This window comes from Vicugna pacos, chromosome 6, assembly GCF_048564905.1.
Source record: "Vicugna pacos chromosome 6, VicPac4, whole genome shotgun sequence".
Classification (NCBI taxonomy): domain Eukaryota; kingdom Metazoa; phylum Chordata; class Mammalia; order Artiodactyla; family Camelidae; genus Vicugna; species Vicugna pacos.
The window spans coordinates 86510039-86529330 of NC_132992.1; the positions used below are offsets into that span (position 1 = coordinate 86510039).

At 46.5% G+C, this 19292-nt stretch overlaps 1 protein-coding gene across 1 annotated transcript; it reads right to left on the reverse strand.

The window, feature by feature from the left end:
- Nucleotides 1-498: 498 nt before the first annotated feature.
- LOC140697051 (alpha-1-antitrypsin-like) lies at nucleotides 499-12595 on the reverse strand. The gene is made up of 6 exons (XM_072963901.1): nucleotides 12235-12595; nucleotides 10981-11133; nucleotides 10614-10695; nucleotides 9578-9725; nucleotides 8013-8180; nucleotides 499-630 (listed from the first exon to the last, which is right to left on the reverse strand). The coding sequence occupies exons 1-6, from the start codon at nucleotides 12593-12595 to the stop codon at nucleotides 499-501; spliced, it is 1044 nt and encodes a 347-aa protein (XP_072820002.1).
- Nucleotides 12596-19292: the final 6697 nt, after the last annotated feature.

The window sequence follows — 19292 nt, forward strand, 5'->3', positions numbered from 1 at the left end:
CATTTTGTTATGATGGTTTTAACACAGAGCATATTGGGGAGATTTTTACAGTGGGCAGTTTAAACCTTTTTTTTTAATTTAATTTTTAATGGAGGTATAGTCCATTTTACTATGTTGTATCAATTTCTGGTGCACAGCGTAATGTTTCAGTCATACACATACATACATGTATTAATTTTCATATTCTTTTTCATTAGGTTACTACAAGTTATTGAATATAGTTCCCTGTGCTATACAGAAATTTGTTTTTATCTATTTCATATATAGTAGTGAAAATTTGCAAACCTAGAACTTCCAGATTTAGCTCTTCCCACCCCCTTTCCCCTTGGTCACCATAAGTTCATTGACTTATGTCTGTGAGTCTGTTTCTGTGGATAATTTAAATCTACCACCTAGAATCTACCATGAACATTTTAATATGCTTGTTTTATCACATGCTACCTGGAGTCAGAGCATCTTTATGCAAATTAAAAAGAGCATCTTTTAACCAGATGGATATCACCACATGGCAGGGTACACCACTTGGCGAGTGGAGCTGGGATGGATTTCAGGTCCCACGATATATCTGCCAGCATCCGTGTGCAGTGCACAACCTGTACCACCATCCTTATTGACCCTGAAGACAATCCTCTGAAGAAGCAGCAGGGCAATGGAGTATCTACAAAGCCCTTGCTTCTTTTTACAAATAAGTTTATGAAGCAAAATGATTCCCTGAACTTACATGAAACTCACACTCAGGACAATGTGTAGCCCAGGACTCCACGTGGCTGGCACTTAGGACAAGGTGGTTGAATGCAAGAATGATTGGTTGACTGAATCTACTTTTCCATAAACTTAGTTTGTGTGAACAGTGATTAGGAGTCAAAAATGTATCCAGACTCCAAAGGCAGGGAGTGCCTACCAGGGAGAAATGCATTCTTCTTAGAAACAGCTCTGATGGTACAGTTACTGAAAGGGCACAAGATGACAATTGTCCTGAAGGCCGCTGGTCAGCTGTTCATGCTGCTTCTGCTGAGTTCCTACTCACATTCAGCCCCCTACCCGGTACTGCCCTGACCTGGGAGGAATGTTCCCCAACACGTAGCCCCAGTAAGCAGGGATTAAACCTGCTTATTTGAGCGGGACTCAGCAAGATCACAATCTAAGACCAAGTGAGTATTGTTGAAGATCTAGTCAACAACTTCAGCAAAACAATGTTTATCAGGGCAGTGACTTCAGGGATTTCTGATGCTCCCCCAGGCTGGAGACTGCGTTAATATTAACAGGCCCAAGGTGATGTGAGCTTGTGTAATCGGGGCCTGGGCACCTCCTCCCCGGCTGACAATCCTGTTTGTCCACTCTGTTGCACTTCGGCTGCCCTTACAGTTAAAGCCCAGGGAAGAGGTTGATGGGCTGGGTCTCTGGGCAGCAGCATGTGATGCCGTCGCTCTGAACCAAGAATGTCAGATGCTGCCCTGCTGCATCAGTGGATGCCTGAGTCTCAGAGTGCAGGGGCATCTGTGTTTGAATCACTGTCTCTGGGCACAAGGACGTTTTAGCCCAGAAGGGGCCGAAGTTCTGTGTGATGAGAGGGTTAGCTCCCGGATCTCCTTGCCCCTCATCTCACCCCGCCAACCAATTCCCTGCTACTGCCCCGGGGAGCTGACTAAATGAAGACATGCCATTGCCACCGTGCCCACTCAAGGGCCTCTCGCCCACAGCAGCATTTTGACAAGTGTATTCCATGGAACCCTAACGATGACTTGAAAAAAAAAAGCGTGCTCTGTAACCAGATAAGTTTGGGGAACACTGCATCTTCTCTCTCCCACTTGGGTGGTGATACTTGAAAAGAGCTGAGAAGTCCCCCAGTCAATACGAGACCAGAGTTTTCCAAACCCATTTCACCAAGGAACTTCCCCGCACTCTGTAATAAAACGACCCCAGGGAAATGCCTCAAGGAGAATGTCCCTCTTCAGGCCCAGGGCCCTGCTTCTCTCTCTAGGATAGGCTTGCCTCCCTGAACATCCACTTGCCACCATCCCCTTCCATTTGATTCTTAAACTCATCTCTGATACTTTTTAAACGTAGAAAATCATAGAGAAGAAAACAAAATGGCATGTGATCTGCCACCCAAATCTTTATGTGGTTCTGGCACAATATAAAGCACTTCGAGCCTCTGCTGGATACCCTTTTTGAGCTCCAGGTCACTCAGAACAAAAGACAGTTCGTGTATGATGTGCGAGTCCTCCCTGTCCCCCCATCGCCCCCCAAACCAGGTTTTGTAGTCGCATCTCTGGCCTCTTCTGCTTCTCTGTTTCTCTCAGGCTCTCCACTGCTCTAGGCACTCTGCCTCCTCCTTGCTTCCCTTGAACATGCCTGACACATTCCTGCCCCAGGGCCTTTGCACCTCTTATTCCCCCTGCCCAGCTGCACTTCTCTTAGATACCTGCATGGCTTACTCTTGCACCTGCCTGGGGCTTCAGATGCCACCTTCTTAGTGCGACTTTCCCTGACCACTCTGTCTGAGTGTGTCTCATACCCTAGCAAGCCCCATCCCCTGGCCCTTCATTATTTTTTGCTGTCGGATTCATCACCTTCTCCTATTCTATACATGGTATTGACTTACCCAGCTTATTGCCTGTATCCCCCACTGAGATCCCGTGGACAGGGATTTTTGTCTGTTTTGTTCATTGCTGCACAGCCAGTGCCTGGCACATAATAGATGCTCAGTAAATAATTATGAAGTAAATGAAGCGTGTGTGTTCACGGAAGAAATCGTACTATGTACACAGTCCTGTATTTTGCTTTTTATTCTATTTTTTGCTTTTAGAGGCCTTTCCTATCAGCCTATACAGAACTGGCCTCCTGCTTTAAAATAGTCATATGATACTCCATTGTAGGGATGTACCTAATTTTGTATCATTAATTCCCTATTTTAATGGACGTGTAGGAGTTTTTTGCACTTCAAACAATGCTATGATTAAAGAAAACACTTTTTTTTAAAAAAAAAGTTTGCTGTTTATAAATATTTCTATGGGATAAATCCCCAGTAGTGGCCACTCTGAGTCAAAAATTAGGTTTTTTTTTTTTTTGACTTTAATAGCCATGACCAAATTATCTTTCAAAGATAGAAAGGCTGCACAAATTTATGCGCCCCCATCTATTGTATGAGAATGTCTGTTTCCTCCCATGTAAATCAGCAATGAGTATTGTCACCCAGTATGTTCCTGCAATCTGATAGGTGAAAAGGGCACTCTGATCTGTGTTTTTAAAATAATGAGTGGATTGAGAATTTTTTCATATTTGCATTGGCCCTTTGTATTTATCTTTTTGTAGTCTGCCTGCCTAAGTCCTTTATGTATTATTCTACTGGATTGCTTATAGATTTAAAAGAGTTCTTGAAACTTAAAATGATTGTCACATCTGTTATAAAATTTCTTAGTTTGTTCTTTGGCTTCGTGTACATACTTTTTGATGTGGCATTGAATATATATATTTTTAACAAGTTGATGTTAAATTACCATTAAAGCCATAGGATTATAAGCTATAACTCAAAATATTAGAAATTTCACTGGCTTATTTGGAAAATATTGTGCATGCAATTATTATTATTAAATTTAAAAATAATCTGTATTATTTTATTTTCAGTTCTGGTAAAATACACATAGCATAAAATGTATTGTGTTATCACTTTTCAACGTTCAGTTTCATAGTGCTAAGAACATTCACATTGTTGTGCATCCAATGTCCAGAACTCTTCCTTTTGCAAAACTGCACCTCTATGTCCACTAAACATCAACTCCCATTTCTTTTCTCAGAGCCCCTGGCACCCACCTTTCTGCTTTCCCTCTCTATGAATTTGGCTACTCTCGTATTTCATGTAAGTGGGATCATAGAGTATTTTCCCTTTTGCGACTGCCTTATTTCACGTAGCATAATGCCCTTGAAGCTCATCTATGATGTAGCAGGTAGCTTCTTCCTTTTAAAAGCTGAATACTATTCTGTTGTATGCATAGACCACATTTTGTTTATTTATTCACCTGTTGATGGATGTTTGGATTGCTTCTATCTTTTGTCTGTTGTGAATAATGCTGCTCTGAACATGGATATACAAATACCTCTTTGAGACTCTGCTTTCAATTCTTTTGAATATTTATCCTGAAGTAGAATTGCTGGATCATTTGATAATTCTTTTTTTTTTTTCAGGTAATTCAAGTTTTTTGAGGAACTGCCACACTGCCTTCCTCTTCCTCTTCCTCTTTCCTCTTCCTTTTCCTCTTTCTCCTCCTTCTCCTTCATCACATAGGAGCCATCCTAACGGTGTGCGGTGATATCTCACTGTAGTTTGGGTTCTCATTTCCCTATGATTAGTGATGTTCACCATCTTTTCATGTGTTTGTTGGCCTTTTATGTATCCCTGGAAAAATGTCTATTCAAGTTCTTGGTCCATTTTTAATTGAGTTGCATGTTTTTTGTTTCTATTAAGTTGTAAGGGTTCTTTATATTTCTGTTTATTAACCCCTTGTCAGATATATGATTTGCAAATAACTTCTCCCATTCCACAGGTTGCCTTTTTATTTTGTTAATTGTGTCTTTTGATGCATAGATGCTTTTACTTTTGGTATAGTACAATTAATCTATTAATTGGCTGTGATTTTGGTGTCATATCCAAGAAATCACTGCTAAATCAATGTTATGAAACTTTCCCTTACGATTTTTTTCTAAGACTTTTACAGTTTAGCTCTTTCATTTAGGTTGTTGATCCACTTTGAGATAATTTTTTTTGTGTGTGTATGATGTGAGGTAAGAGTCCAACTTCATTGTTTCACATGTGGATATCTGGTTTTCCCAACACCACCTGTTGAAAAGACTGTCTTTCCTCTATTGAATAGTTTTAGGATCTTTGTCTAGTATCATTTGACCATATACGTGAGGGTTTATTTCTGGCTACCCTATTGTATTTCATTGGTCTATATGTCTTTTTTTTAAGCCAGCATCACACTATTTTGATTACTGTATATAAGAGATTAGGAAATGTGAAACTTGTGACTTTGTTCTTCTCCGTCAAGATTGTTTTGGGTCTCTTGAGATCCCATGTGAATTTTAGGACGAATTTTTCTAGTTCTACAAAAGATGCCAGTGGGATTTTTGTTAGGGATTTCCTTGTCTTTAGATTGGTTTGGGTAATATTGATATCATAACAATATTAAGTTTTGCAATCCATGAACATGAGATGTCTTTCAATCTACTTACATCTTCTTTAATTTTTTTGAGTAATGTTTTGTAGTTTTCAGTGTGCAAGTCTTTCACCACCTTGATGAAAGTTTATTCTTGTGTATTTGATTCTTTTTGATACTATTGTAAATGGAATTGTTCTTAAAATTTCCTTTGGAAATTTAGTGTAAGAAATGCAACTGACTTTTGCCTGTTGATTTGGAATCTTGCAACTTTGCTGAATACATTTATTAGTTCTAACAGTTTGTGTGTGTGTATGTGCATGCACACACGCAGTCTTTAGAATTTTCTACCTATAAGATCATGTTGTTTGCGAGCAGAGAGAGTTTTACTTCTTCTTTTCCAATTTGGATACCTTTTATTTCTTTTTCTTGCCTAATTGCTCTGGCCAGAATTTCTAATACTATGTTAAATAGAAGAGGCAAAAGCTGGCTTTATGGTCATGTTTCTGATCTTAGAAGAAAACTTTCAGTTTTTCACCATTGAGTATTATGCTAGCTATGGGCTTTTTATATGGACTTTATTATGTTGAAATATTTTCTTTCTATTCCTAGTTTTTTGAGTTTTTTTTTTTTTACCATAAAAGGGTGTTGAATTTTGTCCAGTATTTTTCTGCATCAACTGATACAATCATGTGTTTCTCTCCTTCATTCTGTTAATGTGGTGTGTTGATTAATTTTCATATGTTAAATTATCCCTTGTATTCCAGGAATAAATCCCACTTAGTCATGGTGTGTAATCTTAGTTATGTGCTGTTAAATTGCATTTACTAGCATTCTGTTGAGGATATTTGCATCAACATTCATCAGAGATACTGGTCTGTAGTTTTCTTTTCTTGTAGTGTCTTTGTCTGGCTTTGGTATCAAAGTAATGCTGACCTTATAAAATGAGTTAGGAAATGTTCCCTTCTCTTCAGTTTTTTGGAAGAGTTTGAGGATGATTTGTATCAATTCTCTTTAAATATCTCGTAGCATTCAACAGTGAACCCATGCCATCTTGGGCTTTCTTTGGATGTTTTTGATTATTGATTCAAACACCTTATTAGTTATATGTCTGTTCATGTATAACTAATAGCATGTGTCAGTTTTCTATTTCTTTATGATTTATTTTTGCTAGGTTATGTGTTTCTAGGAATTTATCTAATTTATTTAGATTTTTCAATTTTTTTTACAGTTTTTAATAGTATTCTCTTATAATCCTTTTCATTTGTGTAAAATAAGTCAAGTCTCATCATTAATTTGTGATTTTAGTTATTTGAGTCTTCTCTTTTTTCCTTTGTCAGTCTAGCTAGCTAAAAATTTGACAATTTTGTTGATCTTTTCAAAGCACCAACTCTTGATTTTGTTGATTTTCCCCATTTTTAAAACTAATTTGTTGATCTTTGCTCTAATCTTTATTATTTCCTTCCTTCTCCTCGCTTTCAGTTTAGTTTGTTCTATTTTCTAGTTCCTTAAGGTGTAAAGTTAAGCTGTTGATTTGAGATCTTTCTTCTTTGTAATGTAAATGCTAACAGCTACAAATTTCCCTCTTAGTACTGCTTTTACTGCATCTCATAAGCTTTGGTATGTTGTGTTTTTATTTTGATTTGTCTCAAGATCTAGCCTAATTTCTCATCATATTGTTTTTGACCTGTTGGTTTTTTAATTTCCATACATTTCTGGCTTTTCCAGTTTTCTTTCTGCCGCTGATTTCTAGTTTCATTCCACTGTGACTGGAAAAGATACTTTGTATGGTTCCAGTCTTTTAAACTTTATTGAAACTTATTTTGTAGCCTAACATATAGTCTACCCTGGTTCCATGTGCACTTGAGAAAAATGTTTGTTCTCTTGTTGTTGCGTGCAGCGTTCTGTGTATGTCTGTTAGTCCCAGTGGTCTGCAGTGTTGTTCAATCTTCTGTTTCCTTACTGATCTTCTGTCTGGTTTGTCTATTAATTATTGAAAGTGGGGTATTGATTCTCCTGCTATTATTGTGTTACTGTCTCTTTCTCCCTTTAATTTTGTCAATGTTTGCTTCATTTAGGAGCCCTGATGTTTGGTACACATATATTCATAACTGTTCTGTCACCTTGGTGAATTGAATTACTCTTTTTCTGCCATACAGTTTGAATTTTCTAAAGTCAAATATATCAATTCTTGCATTTATGATTTCTGGGTTTTCTGTCTTATTTAGAGAGGTGTTACCCACTTCAATATCTATAAATGAATTAACCATTGCTTTCTTCTAGAATATTTACATTTTTTTATGTATTCGTGTTTGATCTGCCCAGAGGTCCAAACACTATTGCTCAGTGTGGACTTGAGCCACTAACACTCTGTATTGACTGTGATCCCCCACATAAGTGCAGGACCCTTAGCTCTCTCCCTGTTCTGTGGTCTTCCTGGCTTAGCCTGCCTTCCTCTTGCCCTCTTTGCCTAGCACTCTTCTGTCAAAACCTAATCAGTTAATTAAGGGTCTCCACCCACTTCCAGGGAGGTCCATCTCTGTCGTTGTTGGCTTTCCGTATCTGTTAAGTAAATTTCAGCCAACATTTCATCCTTGTCTAGGTAGTGCCTGGATGGTATAAATGCATAATAAAAATTGATTAAGTGGCTGCATGAAAGATTGCTGTGATTCTGGTTTCCACACATATCCTGAGGATATGGAAAGAAACTCAGAGACAAAAGGATGAGAGATTTACACATCACACGCAAGCCTGGGCCAGGTCAGTCATTCTTTAATGTCGTCTAGGGAGGGATTTGGTCTGAGAGTGGAGGGTTGAACCCAGGGAAGAAGTTATTTTTTGCACGGGAATCATCACCTTTCCCATAAAGAGGGGAATGTTGGTGTTTACATCCTTGGTGATGATTATGAAAGGCATATTGAAGTTGATGGTCAGATGCTTAGACCAGCTGCCCTCTTCTAAGAGAGTGACCTCAGCCTGTCCTGTCTCATTCTCATTGACGCTCAGCACAGTCTTATGAATGGCCTGGAGGAGAGGGGGACAGAGGACTGTCTGAGGCAGAGACAGGCTGCACCATACCCCACCCAGACCTGGGAGGAAGGCACCACATGTTCAGAGCTGTCCTGGGACTCAGGACACAAGAGAACCAAAGATTCATGACTAAATAAAGAACCACCTGATTCACAACTAAATCATCGTGGTGTAGTGGAATGAACATGACTTTCCATCATGAAGATCTGGGTTCAGATCCAATTTTCCCCACTAACTAGCTATGTCACTTTAAGGACAAAGACTGCGCTTCCTGGAATCCCTATTTCGTCAATAGGAAAATCAGAGCTATGGGATGGGATGATCCGGAGCCACTAGGGTGCTTCATGTGAGGAACTTCACTCAGTGTAGGTGCCCAATAAATGTGGTGTGTGTGCATAAGTTTGTGCATGTGTGAAAGGTGTGCACGTGTGTTTGAGTATCAGTGTGTGTGCATGTGTGTGTGTGCGTATGTGTGTGTGTGAATAAGGACAACAAAATCAAAGATCATCCTCTGATCATCTTAAGGTTCCATCAACTGCTCAGACCTATTCATTCAACCCCATCCCACATGCCTCTACTTAACCCTTCCCTCATGGGGGACTGGTCTCTTCTCTGTCCTTCACCACCATACTCATGCCTCTCTCCCCACCTAGTCTGTCCTTCCCCAGCCCTGTCCTCCCCTCTGTGCAGGGGACACAAAGGCATCCTCCTCAAGGCCTCTGTCTGAGCCCACACTGCACCCCCACCTCTTCCCCATCACCCTCCTCAGCGTCCCCGGGAAGCGACCCACCACCTCGGGAGGTAGATTTTCTTGCACTTTGTCCCCTTGGCTCATCTCTTGTTTATAGCACCACCTTTTAAGCTCCTTGGGGACCAGGACTTTGATGGGGACTTCACAGCACCCCATCCTCACCCAGGCACTCCAGGTCACAGCCAGGCATTGAATTGCAGTTGCTCCTTTGGGCACCTTTAAGTCTCCTGAATAAATGGCATCCTTAGTTGAAATCGCTCCATAACTCAGACTTGGTCATTTGCCAATAACTCCTAGTGTCACAGATGCAGGGTTGACAGTCCTTTGCAATCCCTGAGCCCTGAGCCTCTCTCTGCAAATAGGGGTTTATTGGGACGCAAAGAGAGGAAGACCGCAGCCAAGGATGAGGCAGAGGGTGAGTGACACAAACTCAGAGGAGGTCCTTAATATGCCACGAGGGTGTGAGGCCACCTCTTCCCCTCCGTCATCTGACCACATTCCAATCCTGGTGGAGCAATGGTGTTCCTCAGGGACCTGAGTCTGCAGGTGTGTCTGTGACCCTCTGTCCCTTCCTCAGCCTCCTCCCTGAGCTGCAGCCCCCATGCACATTCTGGCGTACAGATGTCAGGGACACACTCACCTTGGACAGCTTCAAGGGCACGCCCTCAGCAATCCCAGAGAGGTCAGCCCCATTGCTAAAGACCTTGGTGATGCCCAGTTTGCCCAGGAGAGTTTGCAGATCATAGGTTCCAGAAATGGACAGTCTGGGCAAATTTAAATTGACATTCCTGTCAAAATGATTAGAAAACAAAGAACTTTCACAGAATTGAAATGTTCCTGTTTCTGGTTGTCTCTCTCACTTGGCACCATGTCCCCCTGCCCACGTGAGGGTGTGAGGCCAGCCTTGGTTTATTCTAACACAGAGTCAGAGATTGTTAGAATCACAGGGATTGTCTTGTCCTGCAAAGCCTCTCAAATGTCTCCTCCTCTGAGAAGGCCTCTGGATGGATCCAGGGTGTCCTCTGGGAGCACCATGCACACTACTTCCCTCCAGGGTTTGATCACCCCCAGACTGGGACTCCTCCGGGCCAGGATTCCAGAGAACCGTGGGGCATGCTGGCAGGTCCTGAGTGACATCAGTTCAGTGAACGATGAGTGGGTGCACGGGGCTGGGAGCTCAGCTCTCGTTTTCCACGGGGACAAAGCATGGCCCCGACAGGGCCTGCCATGTGTGCCAACAGGCACTTGGGCCCCATTTGACCTGGTCTGGACCCAGCCCTACTAAGTGCTCTGCTCTCAACCCCTGCCCTGGGAACATGGGCACAGAACTGGGGTCAGGGGGAAATACAAAAACTTCTATTTGCTTTTCGCCCTTATACTTCTCTCTGTATTTTCACTTTTGTTTTATGGTGGATGCGATAAAGTAGTTCACCTGGACGTGGGCAGATTAATGAACACAGAGATGTGCATTAATATGGGGCACGTGTCGGGCATGTGGTCAGACCACCCTCATCCAGTGATAGAGGAACCAGAACCAGCCTCCAGGACGTCCTGGAGTTTTCCCGCCCTGTGTCTTTGCTTTTCCCACCTCTCCGAGTAGGTTTCCCCCTCAACTCACCGCGGACTTTGTATCCTGTAACTCCACACCCCCCTGCCACCTTCGCCAGGAGGCCCACCTCTTCCTTCTGCGCTCGCCCGTGACAGGCGTTGGCATTGCTTTCCCTGCCCCGGGCACTGGCCCCCGGGAAGGGGCAGTGTCTACAGTGGGGAGGAAGTGCTTAAGGACAGGACTTTGGCCTTCTCACCTCTGGGCACTGTCCCTCTTACAAAAACTGGTCAGTGCTTCCTGGATGGATGCTGGCCTATTTCTGGAAGCATAGGGTCATGCACCAGATATGGCCCCCCTCCCCCCTCCCTGTGGCCAGGACCGGTGTAGCTCCCAGGTCCGCCCTAGGCTGGGAATCACCGCATCTCAAAGCTTTGGACGATCAGGGAGAGGTGGTGCTCCCTGAGCCCGTCCTCCAGCATCTGCATATTCCCCACATTCGGGCAGAAACAGAGAGGTGGCAATTCTGCCCTTGAAGTGCTGCAGCAGGACCCCAGAGGAGAGCAAGTGGTCCCGGTACAGGTTTAACACGGCCAGGCGGTTGATCATTGGCACCTTGACGGTGGTCTTCTCTTCCGCGTGGAAATCTCCTGTCATGAAGTGCTCGGCCTCAAATTTATCGTTTCATTTGCCTGGAGAGAGATGGAGGTGCACATTCGCTGAGAGTGGGACGAAGGTTTAGAAAAATGTGCTAGAAAAAGGAGCCCTGAGGACCCCTGGTGAGACACTTGTCTTTGAGCCTCAGTTTTCCCATCTGTATATTGGGGCAAAAACAAAATCATCAGGCTACTGAGGGGCTTTTGAAGATAATCAGAGGTGGGAGGAGGATCCAGAATTCCTGTATCGCAGAGGCTAAACAGCATCGACCTGGGTGGGAGAACAAGCATTTTTATTTGGACTTTGTGTTTATTTGCGAATGACCCGAGGCTGATTGACGAAAACTATTGGGAGTAGTTGGAAGCTCCCCAGGTCTTACGTGGCACCTCCTTGTCTGAGTCTCCCTGCCCCTTGGTAATTGGCCAGGCTTGTTATTCAGGGAATCCACTCTTGCTCCTGCTCTAATGGCTTTTGCCTGGACCAACACGAGAAATGCAGATGCCTGGGCAGGGCGCCCTCTGCTCCAGCTGGAGAAGCTCACCATCCTGCTGAGTCAGAGTGGGAGGCTGCCCAGGGCCCAGGTTTCCCATTTGATGGGAGGAGGGATCCCAGGGCCCAGGTTTCCCATTTGATGGGAGGAGGAGACTGAGGCTGGGGAGGGGACGACACCCACCTGAAGTCCCACCGCAGAGCTGGGACCGGGGAGGTGCTGAGCCCGGCCTCGGCACTCTCCGCCACACTGTTCTCCCTCAAGAGCAAGGAGCTGACAGTGTGAAGGAGGCGGCCCCTGGCCTAGACACTCACCTTCCCTCCCCAGGCCATCTCCGTGGACCTACGAACTCCTTAGAATGGGGCCCAAGGTTCCTGACATACTCATCACTCAGAGGCAGGAAGGCGGGCAGAGATTTCAGTTTAGCTGAGCACCTACTGCATGAGCATATAGTCCTATGTTCTTTGTAAGACCCTGCCAACAAGGGTCTTATGATGTCCATATTACAGACGGGAAACTAGAACCTCGAAGAGGTAAAATGATGTGTCCACAGATGAACAACTAATAGGAAAGAGAGGCAAGATGTGAGTCAGCTGGAACTGACCATCTTGGCGGATTGAGGTGTCAAGGAGATGATGTACACCGCCGTGGATATCAGCATTCAGTGCCTTCCTAGAGTTGTAGCCTAGGGCCTTCATGATCTCAGTGCGAGTGTCACCCTTGGCCCCCAGGGAGGGCATCGCAAAGGCTATAGCGATGCTCACTGCGGTGAAGATGATGTTTTTGTTGTTGGACTGACGGGCCAGTTCACGGTACAGTTTGAAGGCAAAGTTGGCCAGTTTGGGGGCCATGTTGGGGAAGTGTGGGGTTGTGTAACCATCGTGGTGGGATTCATGCATAGCGCCAGAGACCTGACTGCACAGGCCTGCCAGCAGGAGGAGGTCCCGCGTGATGAAGGATACCATCGTCCTGCAAGAGAGAGAAGGGGACCACACCCCAGTTAGGCCACTCAATGAGTTCCTCAGCCACTGATCGACAATCAAGGGAAAGCAACCACAATTTATTGAGCATCTACTATGTGCCAGGCCTGTGCCACAAACTGTCCTCCTTCGTCATCCCTGAAACACTCAGAACACTGGCAAAGACACTATAGCGCTCACCAGATGCCAAGTGCCGTGCTAAGCACTTTCTGGCCCTGTTGCTCCACACTCTGGTAACAGGCCTAGGAGGTAGGTCCTATGGCCCTCATGGCTTTACAGATGAGGAGACCAGAGCCCCTAGAGGTACAGCCACTTGTCCCAGGTTACAGAGCAGCACAGTGGCAGGACCAGAATCGCCTGCTCGGGAGTCTGGGTCTGGGGGTCCACGCGCTAGACGGCTCCGCTAACGGCGGCAATGACCCCGAGGTGTAAGGGCCACAGCCCCTATTTTACAAAAGAGGAACTTGAGGCACAGGAAGGGCAATGTATGTGCTTACGATCACCCAGGAAGTGCGCCAGACCCGGCTCAGGGGTGATTGGACCTGGAACAGCCCTCGGAGGGCCTCCACTGAACCCTGTTATTTATCGGACAGAGAGGCTGCTGCCCAGAGTGGGAAAGGTCTTGCCCAGTGACACACAGCCAGGACACAGAGAGCCGCGGGGACTCATCCTGCCTGGTTCTGGCCCAGACTCTCTGACTCTGCACTCTCACTCGGTCTTCCTTTCCTTTAAATACCTCACTTTATAAGCCACCTTAGCCTGGAGTTGCCATCTGATTCTGCAATGTTCCAGGCCTGGGGAAGGCTGTGGAAGCAGAGCCCATGAGAGACCTCAACCTCCAGGCATTCACAGACATTAACCCTGGTCTCATGGGGTGTTTTGTTATCTTCATTTCACAAGAGGTTAAAAGTGAGGCTCGGGGAGGGTCAGTCCCTTGCTCAGGGCCACAGAGCTGAGCAAGCAGAACTGAGACAGGCAGGCCCCTGTGCTTCTGGCCCGGCGCTCTGTGTACCTGACACCTGCGTCGCTGAAGCGGAACGTGGCTGCTTGTGAGGGTCGGGCACACAGGGAGTCGGGGTCTCCAGCTCAGGACTATTTCTGGGCTGGACATTTATGCTGAGGGGGGCTGTCCTGTGCCTTGCAGGGTGTTTAGCAGCATTCTGGAGAAAACTAGGTGCCAATAGCAACTCCCAAGCCCCAGGTCTGACAGTCAGAACTTCCCCAGACACTGCCCAGTGTCCCCTGGGGTCAGAGTGCCCCCGTGGGCTCCCCTGTTGCAGGGGCTTTGGCGGGGAAGGGCGCAGAGCAGGAGGTCCGCTCAGGAGGCCTCCTCCCCCCTAGATGAACAGGCTTTTCTCATCAAAGAATGGGCTTGGGTCAAGTGATTCCCAATTGAATTTATTCACTGGGGCCAAAGTGTTGACTGGACTCAATCAGTTTGGGGTGTTCATTCTTCTTGAGTGGGGACCTGGTCGAGGGGATCCCAGGATTCTGCTGTGGCAGATTGTGCCAGGCGTTCAGGAGACCGCAGAAAGTCTCCAGATCTGTTACCTTGGGAGCTCAATGCCTCTGTGGGCCTTCAGCTCCAGGATCTTGAGGATCACTGCCTTTAAGAGTCTTAATGACAACAGCCTCTGAGTGTCAGGGCTGTTTCAACGAAACACTCACATGCAGCCCCAGCCCTGAGAGGCCTTTCCTAACCTGGCCACACAACGAGTCTCAGACCCAGACTCCAAATTATTTGCAATCCCTGCAGTCAGCTCCCCTGCCCCCGTGGGACCCTTCAGCCTTCCATCCTGGGGATAGGATGATGGGGGCCTTGGAAATGCTGGTCCCCTCAGTGATACAGGGTGATGGGGAGGAGGAGGTGTTGGAAAAGCAACTCTTTAAGCTTTAGACAGGCCTGGGTTCTAATCCACCTCTGTCACTCCCCAACTAGGGCCAAAATTTGAATCTCTCTGAGCCTCCTCTTTAAAGTGAGATTGTGGGGAGGAGTGAGTGGGAGCCATCTAGCCGTCACACGCACAGCTGGCAGGGACCTGAGAGGTCAGCCCTTCAGGGGAAGAGGGCACTGGGTTTTGTGCACTAAACCTTTAGGGTCAGTGAGGGGCTGGAAGATAGAAGACAGGGCTCTGAACCAAGATAAGAAAGGGGAGGAGGTGACAGTGAAGGACAGCAGGGTTATCGGCGGGGTTAATGAATACACCTCAACCTCGCAGAGGGGGACTTCCAACAATGAGTTCAAAGCCAGGGGTCCACTGTGCAGGGGGTGGGGGCCTTTGCTCATTCCTTATGTAACGATTGCTACGGCAAGCATCGGCACCAGTCACAAGACTGCTGCTACCATCTGAGTGCCTGCTATTGGCATCTTTCAAGCTTTGTTGAACAGCCCCATCTTTCCTGCCAAGTGCCAAACCGGTTGAGTGAAAGGACACAAATAAGGCCCATGAGGACGTATAGCACCTTCACTTCTGACAAAGCTGATCTTGAAACCTGGGGCTTATTTCTGTGGGACACTGGGCTTCCAGAAACGGGCCCCTGAGTTAGACAGCTCACATCCCCAGCATTGTGAGACTGAGACCAGTTCTCTCCGTGGCCCGACATCCACCCCACGGGAAAACTTCTGGGCTGCCCAGGCCCAAAATAAGAGTGGTTATAGAAATGAGCCATTTCATAGAGCCCATATGGAAACTCAGCAAAGTAGATATTCTTTTTCACCTTTTACAGATGAGGAAAATGAGGCACAGAGAGGCTGAGGAACTCCCCCAGAGTCACACAGGCTGCTGTCTCTTAATACCTCTCATGCTATACCAGAGTGAGGCTTTTATCACCCTGGGCTGCTGACTGTGTCCTTGCTGGGGAGGGAGCTGCCTTGGTGAGAGAGCCTTTCTCTGATTTCTCGGCTTGGTAACATTCCATTAGACCTCCTATGCCTGGCTCAGACTTCATTCAGAAGTGGTTCTGGGAGGGCCTGGCTGTGAGGGAGGACGTGTCCTCTGCCTGCTGCTGTGAGTACCCAACAACGAGCAGCAATGGAAAGGCCCAGCCTCAGGGGGCTCTTAGGGCGTCCACGATGTTTGTGGATGTTTGTGGCTCATCCCTGGTGCTTCTGGAAGGGATCTGAAGGTACACACTCACCACCCAGCTGGGCCTCTAACGATTCTGTGTCAAGTTCCAGTGTGGGTTTTTTTGTTTCTCCAAACCAAGAAATTCTCCAGCCCCAGCTGTGTGTCCTACAGTTCAGTTCTGATGCTATCTACCTGGAGATCACATCAGATCCCACAGGTTACACACTCAGCGCTGCAAGACTGCCCCACCCCTCCTGCGGACACGGGTCACAAGTCTAGGTTGTCACCTGTGCTTCTGATTGGAGTTTCCCATGACCCCCTCCTTGGGTTCAACTGGTTTACTAGAATGGCTCGCAGAACTCAGAGAAACCCTCTATTTTTTGGATTATCAGTTTATTAAAAAGATTAACTCAGGAACAACCAGATGGAAGAGATGCATAGGCCAAAGTAGAGAAAACTGAGCGGAGCTTCTGAGCTCCCTCTGAGCTCATCACTCTCCCCAGTCTACGTGTTCATCAACCCAGAGGCTCTCTGAAGCCCATTCTCTTGGCTGTTTCAGAGGCTTCATTACACAGGCATGATTGATTAAATGACCGACCAGTGGCAGTTGAACTCAGTCTCCAATCCTTCTTCCCTTCCCAGAGGTCAGGGGTTGGTTTCCCATGGCAACCAGCTCCCATCCTTAGGTGACCTGGGGCTTTCCAAAATTCACCTTATTAACATAACAAAAACAGCTTTCTAGTGCTCGCCACTTAGGAAATTCCAAGGGTTTTAGGGTCTCTGTACCAGAGCCAGGGATGATGACCACGCATATGTATTTCTTATTACCAATCACAGTATCACAGCCTCATTCATTACCCGTTGTCCACAACCACAGACCAGCATTCTTTACAGGTGGAACCTAGGTCTCCTTCCTATGCCCAGGATATTGCAGGTACCCAGTAAAGGTTTTCTTTTTCTTGTTGAGCTAATAAAATAATGCCCAACCCACGGGCTTGTGGAGAGGGTCAAGTGAGCTCCTGGGAGGGAGATCAACATGTAATCAGGATCTTCCATTTCTGAATTAGTGCACATGTGTGAGAAGCCAGAAGTACCCCTGACCTTTGCCCTCTTTTTATGAATGAAGCTTAGATGGCCTCACCAGTCAAGGCAGAGTTTGCACTTAACCTCAAAGGGCCATTTATTTATGCTTTAATATGGTAATTCGTATGTCTTTTTCCTGCAAACTTACAGGGAGGTGTAAATATCACTTCCTCCGCTGTCTCTGCCTGAGTCCGGAGCCTGCCTGTGTGTCTCCCTCCAGTCTGTCTCGGAGCAGGGCTGGGTCCCTGCCTGGAGGTCCAAACTGACCTGGACCAGCCCAGAACCCCCAGCAGCTGTGTGTCAGCTGGCACTGGGGCGGAGGGGCGGATCCCGTGTAGATTGGGAGGTTGGAATTGTTCCTAAGGTCTGAGATGGACTGGGGAACATATGGCATCCGGGCAGCCCAGGAATAAGAGTGAGGGACCTGCCTTCCGGGCCTGTGCCAGGCAACTTGCTGGACCACCGTTTCCCCATCTGTCCATTGGAGATAGTGATTCTCAACCGTGTCCTTCAAGGACCAATTTTGAGGGTCAGTCTAGGCAGTGAATCTAAAAGCTCTAAGGAACAGGCAAAGCTGAGGCTTCTGGCTGTCCTGCCCGATTTGTGGCTGCTCTTGTCCTCCTACGATGAGGTTGCCCTGATGCTCCCCCACCCCCACCCCCAGCCCCAACCCCAACCCTAACCCTGAATGGACCCTGTTTGTTCCCATGTGAACCAATAAAATCCCCTCTGGTCCTCTCAGCTAGTTTGAGCTGGGTCTTTGCCAACCAGAGTCCAGACTAATATAATGACAGGTCATTCTTCTGTTGTGGTGACTAAGTTCTTGTCCTGTCGCAGAAAGAATTCAGAGACTAAACACAGAGATCAAGAAGTAAAGTGGTGATTTATTAAGGGATGGATAGTACACTCTCAAGGGGAGCGTGGGCAGGCTCAGGTGAGCAGCTGCCCTGAGTTTCTTTAGCAAACTGGTTACACAGAGGGTAAAAATGAATGGACAGAGTATCCACTGGGGAAGGAAGGGTTTGGGGTCGTATCCTTTGATTTTCATCCCAACTTCACCTTCTTGAAGGGAGGATTTTTGTCCTTATTTAGTCTGCATTGGTAGTGTCATGGCATCAGTGCATCCTTCTAATCTGCAAGGCTAATTTTATTGAAATGAAGGCATAATGAGAAAAAAGGTTACACTTGGACACTGAAGATTCCTGCCTTTTCCCATCTTTCTTTGTTGGCCTCCAGGCCACATGTCACCCCAAAATGTGTTACTGCGTTATCAGCCCAGAGGTTCCTGCATTTCTTTCTCTGCCCAGGGACCCCTGTTGTTTACACAGTATAGGGTCTCCTGCATTTGGCGTGTGTCCCTCCTGTTTGCCCAGTTTCTGCCATTTGTCCTGCATCGCCTTTCTCTGCTCATATCTAGCTAGCCGCCTGCTCTAACGCTTCGACATGAAATGATGGTATCTTAGGTGAATTCCCTGGACTCTTAGGAATTCCAAGTGGCCTCGGCATCTGTCCCATTACCCCCATGGAACGCCATTGTTGGGGGAGTATGCAATGTTGCTTGCTCAAGGCTGTGAACACTTTAAGCTTGGGTGGGAAGAGCTCCAGCAGATCAGGGGGGCAGTTTTCCTTGTGGAGGCATCCCAGGCGTGTGCTGTGGGCTCCCAGCGTTCCTCACACTTGAAGGAGGAAGTTCGCTTTGCCTAAGTCCAGCGTGGCCCATCTGGTGTGATGTGGTGAGGTTCGGAGGAACAAGTAGAGCCTCTGAAGCCAGCATCTGCCACTTACCAGCTCCGTGACCTTGAACAAGACGACCAGCCTCTCTGAGCCTCAATTTCTTCATCTGTAGAACATGGTGCGTGTAAGAGCAGAGCAGCTCCGCTCCCAACATCACAGGGCTGCTGTGAGGATTAAGTGAGAAAATACCTGAATGGCCCCTCCCAGGGGGCCAGGCTTAGAGAAGGAGCTCATAGATGCAACCGACATAGTCCCTCACATTGGCGTCCTCCTCTGCTGGTCTTTAAAAGCTTTTTGAACACTCTGATGTGAACCTCACACCAACTCAAGGTAGATCTTAGAACCACGATGAGACTATTGAGGATCAGAGAGGTTTGGTGACTTCGGTAAAGTCACACAGCTGGAAAGTGGCAGAGTGTGAACTCGATCCTGGTCTTCAGACCCTCAGGTCCGGCATCATTCTAGGTACTGGACAACGTTCACGTCATTAATGGAATTTGTCGAAGTTGGGAGTCTCTAGGCAGAGAAAACTCAAGAGGATATGAGATGTATATGGCAAACAGCCCAACCTTTCTCCATTATGTTAAATTATGTGAAATTGCACTGATGTGGCTATTTGGACCTAAATGGTGTAAACTGGATATGACTCAACTTAGTTCTTTAGGCGTACATTCATCCCAGTGAGAGGCTGGATGGTGATTGCTAGATTCGTGTGGGATGGGGCAGCCTGCCACAGAGCAGACACATTCCCGCGAGAGTTCAGGGTGCTGGCTCCTTCAGGCTGGGGCTCCAGCCCG

Excerpts from the sequence above, each read along its gene's own strand:
- LOC140697051 (XM_072963901.1), bottom strand. The coding sequence starts at position 12,595 with ATGGTATCCTTCATCACGCGGGACCTCCTCCTGCTGGCAGGCCTGTGC. Across the intron at positions 10,696-10,980 it reads CTCTCTGTTTCTGCCCGAAT|ACACTGCCCCTTCCCGGGGG; the intron begins GTGGGGAATATG and ends TCCCCACTGTAG. Across the intron at positions 631-8,012 it reads TTCCCCTCTTTATGGGAAAG|AGGATTGTCTTCAGGGTCAA; the intron begins GTGATGATTCCC and ends CTGCTTCTTCAG.